At 38.2% G+C, this 16841-nt stretch overlaps 1 protein-coding gene across 2 annotated transcripts in view; it reads right to left on the bottom strand.

The window, feature by feature from the left end:
* The window catches only part of SLC2A9 (solute carrier family 2 member 9), a 1122280-nt gene that overhangs the window by 585096 nt on the left and 520343 nt on the right, over window positions 1–16841 (bottom strand). For both annotated transcript variants that reach the window (XM_053704140.1, XM_053704141.1), the window contains exon 9: window positions 6855–6965. In XM_053704140.1, coding sequence (XP_053560115.1) covers window positions 6855–6965 — 111 coding nt within the window. The remainder of the gene's footprint in view (window positions 1–6854; window positions 6966–16841) is intronic.

Genomic DNA, 16841 nt, shown 5'->3' with positions numbered 1-16841 from the left:
GTACTGTTTTCCCTCCTTGTAAATCTCACATTTGATGATGGACCACAGGTTCTCAATGGGGTTCAGATCAGGTGAACAAGGAGGCCATGTCATTAGATTTTCTTCTTTTATACCCTTTCTTACCAGCCACGCTGTGGAGTACTTGGACGCGTGTGATGGAGCATTGGCCTGCATGAAAATCATGTTTTTCTTGAAGGATGCAGACTTCTTCCTGTACCACTGCTTGAAGAAGGTGTCTTCCAGAAACTGGTAGTAGGACTGGGAGTTGAGCTTGACTCCATCCTCAACCCGAAAAGGCCCCACAAGCTCATCTTTGATGATACCAGCCCAAACCAGTACTCCACCTCCACCTTGCTGGCGTCTGAGTCGGACTGGAGCTCTCTGCCCTTTACCAATCCAGCCACGGGCCCATCCATCTGGCCCATCAAGACTCACTCTCATTTCATCAGTCCATAAAACCTTAGAAAAATCAGTCTTAAGATATTTCTTGTCCCAGTCTTGACGTTTCAGCTTGTGTGTCTTGTTCAGTGGTGGTCGTCTTTCAGCCTTTCTTACCTTGGCCATGTCTCTGAGTATTGCACACCTTGTGCTTTTGGGCACTCCAGTGATGTTGCAGCTCTGAAATATGGCCAAACTGGTGGCAAGTGGCATCTTGGCAGCTGCACGCTTTAGTTTTTTCAGTTCATGGGCAGTTATTTTGTGCCTTGGTTTTTCCACACGCTTCTTGCGACCCTGTTGACTATTTTGAATGAAACGCTTGATTGTTCGATGATCACGCTTCAGAAGCTTTGCAATTTTAAGAGTGCTGCATCCCTCTGCAAGATATCTCACTATTTTTGACTTTTCTGAGTCTGTCAAGTCCTTCTTTTGACCCATTTTGCCAAAGGAAAGGAAGTTGCCTAATAATTATGCACACCTGATATAGGGTGTTGATGTCATTAGACCACACCCCTTCTCATTACAGAGATGCACATCACCTAATATGCTTAATTGGTAGTAGGCTTTCGAGCCTATACAGCTTGGAGTAAGACAACATGCATAAAGAGGATGATGTGGTCAAAATACTCATTTGCCTAATAATTCTGCACTCCCTGTAATGTGGAGACAAAAGTGACGCCCATATTTTTTTAGCGCCAAAAAAGACGCCCACATTATTTGGCGCCTAAATGCTTTTGGCGCCAAAATGACGCCACATCCGGAACGGCGACACCTTTGGCGCAAAAAAACGTCAAAAATTACGCAACTTCCGGCGACACGTATGACGCCGGAAACAGAAAATTTTTTTGCGCCAAAAAAGTCTGCGCCAAGAATGACGCAATAAAATGAAGCATTTTCAGCCCCCGCGAGCCTAACAGCCCACAGGGAAAAAGTCAAATTTTTAAGGTAAGAAAAAATGATTTATTCATATGCATTATCCCAAATATGAAACTGACTGTCTGAAATAAGGAACGTTGAACATCCTGAGTCAAGGCAAATAAATGTTTGAATACATATATTTAGAACTTTATATAAAAGTGCCCAACCATAGCTTAGAGTGTCACAGAAAATAAGACTTACTTACCCCAGGACACTCATCTACACGTAGTAGAAAGCCAAACCAGTACTGAAACGAGAATCAGTAGAGGAAATGGTATATATAAGAGTATATCGTCGATCTGAAAAGGGAGGTAAGAGATGAATCTCTACGACCGATAACAGAGAACCTATGAAATAGACCCCGTAGAAGGAGATCACTGCATTCAAATAGGCAATACTCTCCTCACATCCCTCTGACATTCACTGCACGCTGAGAGGAAAACCGGGCTCCAACCTGGTGCGGAGCGCATATCAACATAGAATCTAGCACAAACTTACTTCACCACCTCTATAGGAGGCAAAGTTTGTAAAACTGATTTGTGGGTGTGGTGAGGGGTGTATTTATAGGCATTTTGAGGTTTGGGAAACTTTGCCCCTCTTGGTAGGAATGTATATCCCATACGTCACTAGCTCATGGACTCTTGCTAATTACATGAAAGAAATAATATTTTTTTCTATGTGAAGAACATAAGAATGTAAAATATTATATAAAATAAAATAGTCTAAGAATCGAGGGGGCACCTGTACTAAATATTTGAAAAATACACAATTAGTTTAGAGTATACACATAAACCCAGTGTCAATCTGTAATGTGCATACAGCTTAATTGGTAACAGTCCAAAAAATAGTTTCCGATTTCAAATAATGTCTACAAAGTTTGTATATGGAAAGAGAAACATATTGGATTTATTGATTCCAATCTTTGTTTCCCTCTGGTCTGAATGAGGCATTGGATTTGACAGCTTTTTAATACTAATTGACTGATATATATATATATATATATATATATATATATATATATATATATATATATATATATATATATATATATATATATATATATATATCGTTTTATATTTTTGCTTTGGATTTTTTGCCTTAGTTATTTTGCCTTAGTTTTTTTTTTTTTTTTTTGCTTTAGGTAATCTCATATATTTCCATAATATATCCATATTTGTACTGTTAAATATTTGTATTTAATATCTCTGTATGTGAATTCTTATATGGGTTAATTTCCCACGAGTTGGGAAAGTTAGCCACAAGTATTGATATTATATAGTGTTAGGGTGTGTGTTGTTAATTCCTCCTTGGATATGTGAATTGGCCATTTGGTTACAACTAATATATTTGATACATTTGGTAGTTCTTTACATTATAATATATCTTGATCTACATACACATTATATTATAGTATCTTACTTTGGCACATGTGACCACATTCACTATTATATAGGTTAGATTAGTTTTTGGACTAGCACTTTGTTATTATGTCACCAGTTACATAGAATTTTTGTTATATAGAAGGAGTTGAGGACCGAACTCAACGATTATTTGTATTATATATTTTTTATTAGTATCACATCACTAAGGTACCCTCTAACAGATCTATCTTTTGGGTAGGACATAACTTATCTCCATATCTAAGGAACAGTTAGCATATTTTCTCGGTCAGCTGTATGATACTAAATCTATTGGACTTAATCTATATATTTAGACACTTTGATATAGGAGAGAAAATCATTTTATATAGAACATATCACAGAGAGGAGTAAACACCTAGGTAGGGGCACACATTTCATCACAATTGTATAATCTATTTCTATGTGTTAAACACATAACTTTCACATTAACATAAATGAGAATATTTATTATACATAGAACACATCACATAGATTAACAAACACTTAGGTAGGTGTACATTCATTATCACAATTTTTTTATACCATATACTAATGATTTCCAAGCATTTATTTCACTAGGATTGTTATAGTTGATACATTTAGATTAGGATACAATATACAATATATTTATTTATATATTAAGATATATATGTTATTATACACTAGTTAACACACACTTCGTATACATTCACATATTGTGTTTATTATATCGCTAATACACAAGAATGAAGGGAGAATACACACAGGTTGATTTGGATATTTAGATAATACAGTCAATATGACATATCTAAAATCCTGATGTATCATAAGTTCATAGGCAGACAGTAACCACATGTCTCGATGACGCATTTGACATTGTATAGACAGTGGGCGTGTGGCTTTGTAAACAGAGTGATCGTTGCCAATACTGTATTGTCTAAAGAATGCAGCAAGGCCATTGGTCGACTGCAGCCTTAGTTTCCGTTGACGTATGTGGAAGTGTAATAGACAGAGGGCATGTGGCAAGTACACAGAGTGGGTTTTAACAAAGGGTCCCTTTGCTAAATAGCATGAAAGGTCCATGCAGTCATATACAACTAAATGGGCAATTGTAGTCATACACACAAACAATGTTTTATGACTGTGATAATTTTACCAGTCACGCAATTGTGGTATAATATACGAACGGCAGGAAAAGAATGTATCCCAAAAGGATCAAATCATCCAATATCGTGAAGAAAACGTAGGTAAAAATGTAAAAGTACAAAAATACATAAATAGACATTGCCAAACACAAAGATATGTATAATATGCATGTATATACAAGGAGGAATAGATAAACATATAAGAGATAAATTAACAGAAAAGTCACCCCTATGAGAGGAGATTTTCACATGGGTATATACATACCTATTAGGATGCATTTATATTGGTTGTTAATATGTATTACAATATGTAACCATTCTAATAACAGTGATGACTTTGTTGGGGTTAAACACGCCCACAAAGGGCATATGATGGTAATTGCTTGCTAATTGGTGTTCTAATGGTTTAAATAGCAGATGGGATGTAAGGTGGGTTTATGCCTGAGGAAACAGCCCATCTAGTGCCGGGAAACGCATTGCATACTAGGGGGCTATTTGGATATCCCCTAGTCCCCTACTTGTTTCTGTTTTTTTTGCATTCTATAATAAATCAGTTTTAAATTTTAAATTGGATTCAAATCCAGTGGAATCACCTTACATCCTATTATCCACTTGTGGATACCTGTTCATATTATCCTGATTCTACTACCACTCGTTGGGATCACCTGGAGTGGGTGAGCTGATACGCACTACACAAATCTATCAGTTTGCTTCTACCAGCACATAAGTGTGCTTATCTGAAATATGATTTCCCTTTTGGCACATAATACAATTTGCATCATATTGGTTTGGTAGTTCTGCACATGTGGTCCTTTTATTCCCTCATTCAGAGCTGCACCTGGCTGAAAGCATTTAGAGTGGGTGAGCTGATACGCCCTTTGATATCAGTCTGTTTCTACAAGCACACAAGGGTGCTCTTTTGAAATGTGAGTAGTTATTCTGCTTTTTCATTTAACAAACCAACTTTCATCCGGTTGATCTACACATAAGGCACCCCTCTGTTTTCTCTTTCATTATAAAATATTATGTGTAATGCCCTTTGTGGTTCATGCTTTAGGTCTAACGCACATGAATAATTACTAATCTTACTAATTTTTCATTGCGTTATTCAAATATTAAATATAAAATATTTTTAAAAAGTAATAATAATAATTATTAAACATGATTAAACATAATTATTAGATAAATAATTAGCATTAGAAGCATGTGCACAATTGATACTGGTATATAGCATGTCTAATTTACTAATAACATCCCTTTAAGGCAGCTTTACTTATAGGGGGTCATGCATAACAAACAAGAGGGATTAATCAGGGCTACAAACCCAGGAAATCGTGAAAACTACTTGATCGTTGTCAACTCTGATAATGAGACAGTAGCTTTCTTAAAGGCACATTCAAGTCTAAATAAAGTTTATGATTCAGAAAGAGCATGCAGTTTTAAAACAATTTTCAATTGACTTCCATTATCACATTTTGCACAGTCTTAATATATATATATATACGCTTTCTGGGGAACAAGATCCTACTGAGCATGTGCACAAGCTCATAGGGTATAAGTATACTAGTCTGTGATTGGCTGATGTCTGTCACATGATACAGGGGGCCGGAACTTTTTTGAAATTCAGAATAGGTGTTAAATCATTGTTTTTATTATATACTTTTTAATTTTGCAATTCTACTGCATTGAGTGGTCCTTTAAATTCAGTTGCCTCACTGTTTTATATCTTTAAAGGAACACTAAACACTAGGGTTCAGATTACAAGAGGAGCAGTATTTAACTGTGCCTGCTCTAACTCCACTAGAAGTAAGGTTTTTGTGCACAATTGGTAGAGCTCAAATTACAAGTTGAATTTGCGCAAAAAGCCAAACTTCAAATATCAAAATCAAAACCGATTGCATATTCTCAAGTGCGCTAACCCGGCATAAAAATATTAATGTTTCACATTCCAATTTTCTTCACATAGAAGAATATGTTCTATTTATTCATAAATACATATTTCTACTTATATCTTATTGTATTTTGGCACAGTATATAGCTATACTTATATTTATACTAAATATAAAATTATATATAGGTATATCTAAATACATGTATACACTAATAAATATATACATATGTTAAAACCTATAAACATATATATATATATATATATATATATATATATATACACACTCTCTCTATTATATACTCATATCTGTTAATATGAGTGTAAATGTAATTTTAATTGTATTTCTGATGTGTTTTGTGACTCTTTTTTGTATTATGAAACAATTAATCAGAACTCTGAGGATGTGGTAATCATTCTAGCGTAAATCACGATTGCGCTTATGTGTTCATGTTTACTTTCAACTTGTTATACGATTGCTGGCATTACTAATTGTGCCAACACATTAAAATAAAGATAACTGACAAATGAAAACCACTGATCGCAAAACAAGATCCCATTAAAACAGAAAGAAGGATTGTGAAATAGAAAGAAATGGCTAATTACAGAAAACAGGGAGAGAGCAGACAAGAGTCTAAGGGGTATATTTATTAATGTGTGAGCGGACTTGATACAATGCAGCGTATCATGTCCGCCGCACATCGATAAATGCCGACAGCTTACGCTGTCAGCATTTATCATTCCACCAGCAGAATATTGGCCACTAACAGGGGGTGTCAATCAACCCGATCATATTCGATCGGGTTGATTTCTGTCCGCGGCCTCAGAGCAGGCGGACAAGTTATGGAGTTTAGACCGCTGCTTCAGAACTTCTGTTACCGGCGAGCCTTCATACGGAGCTCGATAAATTGGCCCCATAGTGTAAGACAGACGAGACACAAACAAAATATCTGTGGCAGACATATAAAGACAATTTTTCTTTTAAATTATATGTATATTTGCTAGCTGCATGATAATAATTATAATCATTATGGCAATAATAATAAAGTAAGAACAAAAATAATAAAAACGTAAAATTGTACTTACAGATACAACAGCAGCCAAAATCTCAATACCACCTGTGGATAAGGTAATATATGGAATGTTTTTAGGTTCTATTCCAGCTTCTTTGAATATAGAATTTGTATAGAACCAGATCTGAAAAAAATGACATAAAGAAATACAATGCACATTATTAGCTACCAATTTTCTTGTGTGAGAACAAAAAGACAACAGGATATTTGGTAAATCACTATGAACGTTTTAGAGTGGGATAGAATAATGTAGTTTTAGAATCATTGGGCAAAGCTCAGACAGCAATCATTTTCATATTTTGTGCATGCCAGTATAGTTTATCCTCAGCGTATTATTATAAATACATGGAAAAAAAAAAATATGAATTGAAGAAAACAAACATTTTTTTGAAACTACAGTATTGTTGATATCCATACGATTTTTGTTTTATTAACTGTGGAGTGTAAAACATGGATTTCAGTTGCTCACCGATTCATTACTAACAAATATCTGTTTTAACTTGCATCATCTACTGTGTAAACCTAATACTTTCTTTACCTCTATTGTTATAGATTCCTTTTTGTTCTTCCAAAGTTTTTAAGAATAAAGTCAATTTAAATTTTTAATATTTTAATTATTTCTTTAATAGTGTCATTACATATATATTACCTTTTAACATATATATTAAACACAAATGAAAACTTAGTATACAAATCAATTTTATATATATATATATATATATATATATATATATATATATATAGCACGTAATATATCAGCTCTACATTCAATATAAAATTACCCCCAAAGGTAAACGGTATCGGGTGAGAAACCCCCCAATCAAAACCCTCTACCTGTGCACGGAGAGTTAATAAAATTGATTCATTATGAAAGAACAAAGTAACTCTTAGTCCAGCACAAAAGGATTGCCAAAAATAAACAAACTATGATTTGAGGCTACCTCAGAGACACAGGCAGACAGCAGATGCAATTAGAATGAATTTATCAACATTCAAAATATAGCAACAAACCTTGCCTGCTTTCCAATCTAACTATCAGTGTCCTCAACTAGTCCCCTCCTCCCTTTCCCGCAGGTGCAGGCTGCCTGCGGGTCATACCCTCTGACCCTTTACCGACTTGGCCAATAGGAGGCATATCCCTAGGAGGGGACAGTATAACTGAGAGATTCTACCCGGTAAACTTCTATTTACCCATCCTGCCGTCATTTAAAACTGCAGAAGGCCTTACTCTGGACTATTACTCACTAATCTATCACTCCAATCTCTGGCTATGATCCTACTTCTGATGGCCCTCATGGCTCACAACATGCACTAAGGGGTGGGGGGTCCATTGGGCCGAGGCATAAGATGATTAATTAAAGGAATGTGATCTAAGAAACTGGTCCTAAACACCATACCGAGGGATCTCTGCCTAATTGCACTATCTTGCACTGTTGTCCCCCTGCTAAAACCTCACTATCTCTATCATGCCACAGGGCTCTCGGAGGAAAACTGCTAATCCTTCAGAATATAGAAAATCAGTGGCAGACCACTTTAAAGCTAAGCCTGCGGCTGGGAAACCTGCGCCCGAACTTAACATCTCACAACAGCTGTCGGGGAGTAGCCCGGATATGGCGGAAGCTGCAGGAATGGAAAACTGCATCCATGGCTCTGTGGCTTCAGATATTGTCACTACCCTCACTCAGAGGATGAACTCCCTCCAGGAATCTCTTACCAAAGCTATCAGGAGTTCTACGGCAGATCTTAGGAAAGATATTGGAGTCATCAGTGAACGCATTGACGTTCTGGAAAAGAAACAAGACGACCTAACGGTAGAGCAGGGGAACTTGGCTAGTCACTCACAAGTACTAGTTGACATGCTAGACACGGTCGAAGCTAAGATGGCTGACATGGAAGATCGTTCCCGCAGGAACAATTTGAGATTTAGAGGTGTTCCCGAAGAAGTTACTCCATCTGAACTAGGCAAATACCTTATTGAGCTTTGTGAAATACTTCATCCTCCAGGATTCCCTAATGAAACCCTAATAGACAGAGCACATAGGCTCCCCAGAGGGAGGAATGTCTCAGCGGAGAAGCCAAGAGATGTGATCGCTAGATTCCACTATTTCACATATAAAGAACAAATCCTCCGAGCCATGTTTCAACGTCCCACTTTGCCTCACAGATTTGAGTCTATACAAATATTTCCAGACCTGTCTCAGTACACGGTGCAAAAGAGAGGCACCTTCCGAGAGGTTACAAAGTCGCTAAGGCAGATGGGAATTAAATACAGGTGGGGATACCCCACTAAGCTGCTGATTCAAAAGGATCGCCGATTTTACACTGCTGACACTCCAGACAAGGGTCAACTTCTCCTCAAAGGGTGGATCAAAAGCACCAGCCAAAACAGAGAGAATAGCTCCCCCATCACTACAGAAGTGGATCAAGGCACCACCTCCTCCTCCATTCTGAGACCAACAGCATTTGAGTGGAGACCTCTTGCTCAAAGAAATGCCTCATCTAAAAGACAGAACTCAACATCACAATGGCTCTCAACAGATAGAACAGAAGATCCCTCGGATGATGAAGACTGATAAGTATATTTTTCATCACTAAATGTTCCTTGTTATTATGCTCTACAGGGGAGTGTTTGTTTATTTCCCAGTTATATAATTGTGTGAAGATAGAAATGTTTTATTGCAGGACTAAGAGACACTTAGCCCCATCCAAGGGAATGTTCCGGGGTCATGGACATATCATAAGAGACTCTCTGCCCCAGTTATCACAGTCATGATTTTGCATTAACAACGAAAATGTTTGAGTTATATGATCCCTTTGTAATGTTCATGATTATTTTTATCATCTTAACTGTTTGTCGCAGAAACTGGTGAACCTTACATAGAAGACTTATGCAAGGAAATGTTATAATGCCAAGGACATACAATAAGAGACTCTTTACCCCAGTTATCACGACCCTAATCTGTTGCTAACAGCGAAAATCCTTGAGTTCTATGTTTCTTTTGCTATGTTTATGGTTATCATTTGACATTACTGATGCTGGTTGCAAGTATTGTTGAGCCTTATCTAAAAGGCCCATGTTCACTTTATGTTTTAGGGTTCCTGTCATATGTCAAGACCTGAATTAATGTACTCCGCCCTTTCAGACGCTTATGTCTGGCTGTTTTGTATCTCAGCCTACTAAGTCCTGTAGACATGCTTGCACCAGGCAGGCTCACTTACTAGATGCTTATAGAGGCACAGGGGCAGCCAAATACGAGACTGGTTAAGCCAGCAGCACTTAAAGTTACTGTTAGGGGCTCTGGGTAACTAGCATGTCAGAATCTGAAGGTTGGGCCATAACGTTCCAGGTCTAGTTCTTGCATCCACCAGATACCTTTTCCTCCTAGTTAGAGTGGGAGATAGAGATCCACACACAAGCCAGGAACAAATAAACATGACACTAGTGGAATCATAGTTACATATCAAAATGTTTCTTCACTATAGACACAATGAGCCTGATCCTAGCAATGAGAACAGATCAATGCGCTATTAGTAAGGCTACACTTACATACAACTCACTCTAGATGACTCACTAGGATGTACTTTAGGCCTAATATACCCAGAAAAGATACTTAGTTATCCACTTCCTGGCCCTAGCCCACCTAGACTGGAATAGAAGTTGAGAGCCACCACCCATTAGTAATACCCTGAGAGACCCCTTAATCCACCATGCGGGAAAGTGAGAACTTTTAGACATGCTGTGAAAGTCTTTTCTAGTTTAGGTTTTAAAGTACTAAATTGTTTCACACCAACAAAGGGCCCTACTAACCTCTTTTTGTTTTATGTTATTTATATTAGTTATGTATCATCTTGATATATCTGTTTTTGCACTTTTAAGCATAGATTAGTTAAACCACAAGAAGATATTAATAAGTAGGATGTTTGACCAGAGCAGAAATGTCTGATCCAACCTGCAAAGAAAATATTACAGGCAAATGCATATTTGAAAAAGTTCTTGTTGTAAACAGTTATGTTTTTTGGGATTATCACAACACCATACCATCCTATCTCGCACTCATGTCTGAAAAATGTTGTTATGATTAGATATTGTTAATGAGATCATTAAGATGTCATATTAGCATACTTGATACTTACTCTCTTTATTACCCACAAGCACACCTCTAACCAAGTACAGACGGAGCCCACCCAAAGTCCACATACCTTCTTTCCTCATGACTCACTTGGTAACACTAGCCCGTATAGATATATTTCGAGGAAGGCATTCCGAATAGGGCCTGTCTATTTGAGGCATGAGACCCTTTATCGTGGGGTCTGATATGACTTTACTTTCTCTTCTATCCATGATCAGAGTAGCGAATTAGGAACATTGAAAAGTAAGAGAGAAAAAGAGAGAAAGGAGAAGAAAGGAACAAATGAAAATGCTATTTGATAACACCCCCTATCCCCCCTACCTACGGACTTTGCCTCGGTCCGGACCTAATCCCCCCCCCCTTTTTGCTTCTTTTTCCTCACCCTCTTGGATACTAGCTTATACGGTCGTTAGACTGTATCTCTCCACCCCCCCAAGGGTAACACCATAGCTTACCGAAAGTAAGCAAAAGAACACAGATTCAATCGCATTCACTAAGTGACCTCTCATTCATATCCTCATAATTGAGGACCGGACAACAACAACCAAACCACACTAATATTAACCTTCTAACCCTCCCCTTCTCCCTTGTCCCCCCCCCTTTTTTTTTTTTTTTTGTCTTCTCTTCTCTTTACGTGTAACGATGAACCCCGGTCTCAAATTTGTCTCCCTCAACACGAAGGGACTTAATTCACCAGCGAAACGCAGCATGGTGCAATCGTACTTAAGGAAGCTTCAATGTGACGTATCCTTTTTGCAGGAGACCCATTGGGCTTCAACAAATACCCCGGTTCTGAAATCTAAACACTATCCGGTGGCCGTCAACTCAACTTACCATGAGAAGAGCAGGGGTGTATCAATCTGCATCAGTGCAGCGGTGGCATTTCAACAATTGCACATGGAAACGGACCCAGAAGGGAGGTTTCTATTAGTGATTTGCAAACTCAACTCACACCTCTATACTCTTGTAAACTTGTATGCCCCTAATCAGGTCAGATAACTTTCCTGCGCACAATGCTTCATTTTATAGATGGTCTAAAACAAGGCACGCTGATATTAGGAGGTGACTTTAATTTAGTCTGGGACCCCTACACAGACAAAAAAATTCAGAGCGATAAAATTTTAGATAGTTATTCTAAGTCCACGGCCCCTAAATTCCAGAACCTCATATACCAGTCCGCGCTTTACGATATGTGGAGAGCATGCCACCCGGAATCAAGAGACTATACGTACTTCTCACCCCCTCATCGGTGGTTGGACTACTTCTTTGTTGATTCTTGGTCTATGAACAACATCACAAACTCTAGCATATGCAGTTGCCCATGGTCTGACCATGATGCTGTCGCAATGTCAATTGACATGGAGAGGTCTACATTGATCAGACTGGCATGGAAACTTCCAAAATTCTTGTGGGAAGATGCATCCTTTGTCCTAGAATTGGTAAACAAGATAGAGGAATTTCTGGAGACTAATAGACCTAGTCAGACCTCCCATCAAATTAGATGGGCAGCTTTAAAGGCCTATATCAGGGGATTCTGTATCGTGAAGACATCTAGTATTAAAAAAAAGTGGGGAGCCCCACTAGGCAAACTAACCTGTGACCTGAGGATGAAAGAACGACAAAACAAACTGGCCCCTACAGTTGGCCTATCCAGTGAGATTCTGAATTTGAAATCGCAAATTAAAAACCTGGAAATGGAAAAATTTAAACGAGCCCTTTCGAGATTTAAAATGGTTATGTACTCCAAAAGCAATAAAGCGGGCTCTATGCTGGCGAATAAATTGAAACAGAGACTGGCGTGTTCCTGGATACCGTACCTTGTCCTCGGGGGACAAAAAATACATGCCCATGAGGACATAGGGAAGGCCTTCGCGGACTTCTACGAGCGCCTCTATAATATTTACTCGCACGAGAGACCTAAAGTGGTACCTCCTCAGGCCATCTCCTCCTTTTTGGAGAAATTAAATCTGCCCACACTCTCAGAAGAGTATAAAGACAAGCTATCCCGGTGGGCCACTGCCGGGAAAAAATTGCGTTATACGCAGATGATGTCACCCTCTTCCTCACGAATCCTTTATGCTCAGCTCCGGCAGTTTTTACCACCCTAGCACAGTTTAGTCTATTGAGCTACTATAAGATAAACATGTCGAAAATGGAGGCATATAGTATCAATATACCTGGCGAGCAGCTCTTAAACTTACAGGAAATGTACGATTTCCACTGGTCCACAACGTCTATTAAACATCTTGGCATCCAATTGAGTGCGGACCTAGATGGTATCCTATCTCTAAACTTTGATCCTCTAATTACTGAGCTCCAGTCCTTAACGCACAGATGGGATTTTAAAGAAATCTCTTGGATGGGACGTATAGCTACGGTGAAAATGTCGCTACTCCCTAAGGTGCTATACCTATTTCGATGTATCCCACTGAATATCCCACATGGCACCTTACAACAAATCCACCAATTTTTTTCTAAATATGTTTGGGGGGAAAGACGCCCCCCTGGATTAGCTATAAAACCATGCAGAGAGAGTTCTCTGGAGGTGGAGTGGCTTTTCCAAACATATTCCTCTACTATGAGGCTGCCAGACTATCGCAGATCACCGAAGTGGTTCAGACTTGAGGAATTACACCTACCTTAGGGCTTGGATCTTTCGAGTGTTCTGTGGGTTCACAGACACAAGCAACTAGTTGATAGGGTTATCAACCCTATAGTACAGCAAAATATTAAAATGTGGCATGAGCTCAGACACCATACAGAGATTGCCCCACACCCCTCGCCGATTCATCAGATGAGAGGTCTTCTTTGGGACCTCCCAAATATCCATGTCGAATTTTGGATACAACATAATTTGGAACTGGTGGAGCACTTATTCTCCAATGGTAAGCTTATGACGGTTCACCAAGTACTCGACTTACTACAGGGTTCTCCCCTATGGCTTTACTTCGAATGCTGCAGGGTACTTAGACCCCATTCTCAGACCCCATTCTAAATGGGAAGAGAGATGGCTACATGAGAGGGGAACGGTAAAACCCCTTACATTCCACTATAAAGCCATGCTACAAGATCATTCGGTGGGCCTTCCGAGCCAAATTAAAATGTGGTGTAGGGAGCTGACTTTACACATATCAGACAAGGAGCTGAAAGATTCGATCCAATTGACAAAAAAAACGATTCACTGCATAACGATTTTTGAAAGCTACATGAAACTTCTGCTACAATGGTATAGAGTGCCTACCAAATTGTCGAAAATGTTCCCTAGTGTATCCCCAGAGTGTTGGAGACTATGCGGAGGGGAAGGCTCCAACTCGCATGTGTGGTGGTCATGCCCAAAAATCTGAGATCTCTGGAGGGATGTTGAGATGCTTTTGCACTCTATGAACCTGACTATACAACTGACGCCAAGCTTAGCCCTCTTCCATATCCTGGACAAGGCCCTCCCTAAATGTAGCAAACAATTGGTGATCTATGTGATGGCAGCTACTAAGCTCTGTATTGCTAGAGCATGGAAGCAAGTTGCTCCACCCACAATTTTGGATGTTTGCGAGGTAATACAATACTTAGCTAACATGGAGAAATTTGCATATAGCTCACTAGAACGAATGGAAGACTACTGGGCAATATGGGAAGACTGGATTCAAATCCAGTAGATCCGACTGCTCACTCGTCCCGCTGTCCTTTCCCGCAGACAACTGAGCCCGGGGACACTGTGCACAAGCTGTTATAACCCTCCCCTTTTTTTTCTTTTTTTTTCTCTTCTTTTCCTCCTCCTCCTCCCCTTTACCCTCTACAATGCTATTGTCATTATCACTCTCTCTTCTTTGTTTCCTCTTACCCCATCCCCCTTTCCTATCTAGATTTTCCCACCACCTCCCATGAGATGACTCCCTTCCCCTTTTTCCCCTGACTTATCCCTCCCACACCACACCACTGAATAACCAAGATGAACTAGAGACCGCCCTAACACTTGAGATATGTGGTCATATTGGTCACTTACAACTTTTTTACTACAGATGCTAGATTTATATTTCATTATTTGAGATCCCTATGAAACCTGAGGATATTTCTCAACTAATATCTAGAAATACACATCTTGTTTAACGTATACTTGGATGTTTATCACTCAGCAATATGTCTGGATGTTATTTGTAAAATCTATGTACGCACTTTGATGTCTTTATGGAAAATAACTTTTCCTTTTTGTTTATTGACTGTATGTACTTTTGATTCTCAATAAAAAATCTTTTAAAATAAAAAAAAATAAAAATAAAAAAATATAGCAACAAAAGTATACAAAATATACAAATCATTTGTGGCAACATTAAAACATAAGCTGAGAGTCCCACTTGATACTAAGAAAGTCATGTAGTAATTAACCTTATAGAGGCCTCTATCCCAGGGTGTAATTGCAAAAATAAGCTTATTCCTGGTATCCAAAATGAAACAATAAATGTTCCTTAAATAGGTCTCCAAAAGCGATCCTCATGCAATAAATTAAAATAGAGTAACAGAGCCTTGTATGAATAGGATGTAAAATTGAATAGGTGTACTGAATGATTTCGCTGTATCGAAACAGCACCAACAGCTATGGCGGCAACTCTGAATTCACCTAAGATTGACTTAGGGATATCTGTACTAGTTCCGCTGTTTTATGTGCTGTTTGCAAAAGTCAATTATTTTACCTGATCCGTATACTTCATCTCTCACGGATGTTACAAGATATTTCAGGCACTTAGTGGTATAATCCACGCCTTACTTCTTGTTGCAGGATGCATCTAGGGCTTACCCTCTCGACTTCTTTCAGTGTGGGAGCTCCAGCATTCAGACGGCAGGGATCAGCTGTTACCCCACTGACAATAGACAACAGCTACGTGCGTTTCACCCACAAATCAACTGGCTTCTTCCGGCTGAGTTGTAATTACTTGCAGGTCCATGACAGCTTAAGTCTGTCTGAAAACTCTTCCTTTTCCTTTCTTTTTTCTCCCAAGTGTGAAATAGTGCATTGAAATAAATACTTTGTTGCCACAATGGTTACTACAATGCTAAATTAAACAAAATAACACAAAAATCCTAAACATGACCATTCTTCTAATACAAATATATATGGTATACTCTATTTGATTATATTATCACTTGTTACGAGTTATCAAGGAATAAAACTTAAGAAGGTTTTAAAGGGGACAGAAACAGGGAATATATATATATATATATATATATATATATATATATACATAATATTAGACCCAAATCCACCAATTTCACAGATGTTCATAAGGTACCAAAATCTTATATTTACACTTGCAATCTTATATTAAGATTTAATTTGTACCTATTGTCAAACATAGTTATTGACCTAGACGTACATCAGGGTTACCATTCTATTTTAACAATAATTACAAGAAAGGAGCGTAATTTATTTCCTCATTCAGACCCAGGGGTTTCAGGGATTTTAAATTAAAGATCGATTTACATTCCAGTTGCAAACGTTTTTTTATCCAGATCACCCCCTCTACCTTTCAAATTCACTGCTTCTAAGCCTCTAAATCTCAACAGTTTTTTATTACTTTGATGGCACTCTAAAAAATGTCTAGCTACCGCACTAGTTTTGATATTCACATTTTTAATATCCCTTTTATGCTCCTTTATACATTCTCGTAGTTCCCTATAAGTTTTTCCTATATAGTACATCGGGCACTAGCAAAATAGCATATATATAATTCCCTCACTACCGCAGGATATATGGCTTTTTATCTTGTGTGTCTTCCCATATTGATCAGTAAATTTGCTGTCTGTTTCCATATTCTGACTGACTGAACAGTGGCTACAGTTATAATTTCCATTTCTATCTCTCCATTTTTCCGACCAAG

This window comes from Bombina bombina, chromosome 2, assembly GCF_027579735.1.
Source record: "Bombina bombina isolate aBomBom1 chromosome 2, aBomBom1.pri, whole genome shotgun sequence".
NCBI lineage: Eukaryota > Metazoa > Chordata > Amphibia > Anura > Bombinatoridae > Bombina > Bombina bombina.
The sequence above is the reverse complement of the archived record's forward strand: the minus strand, read 5'-3'. Positions and strand labels throughout refer to the sequence as shown.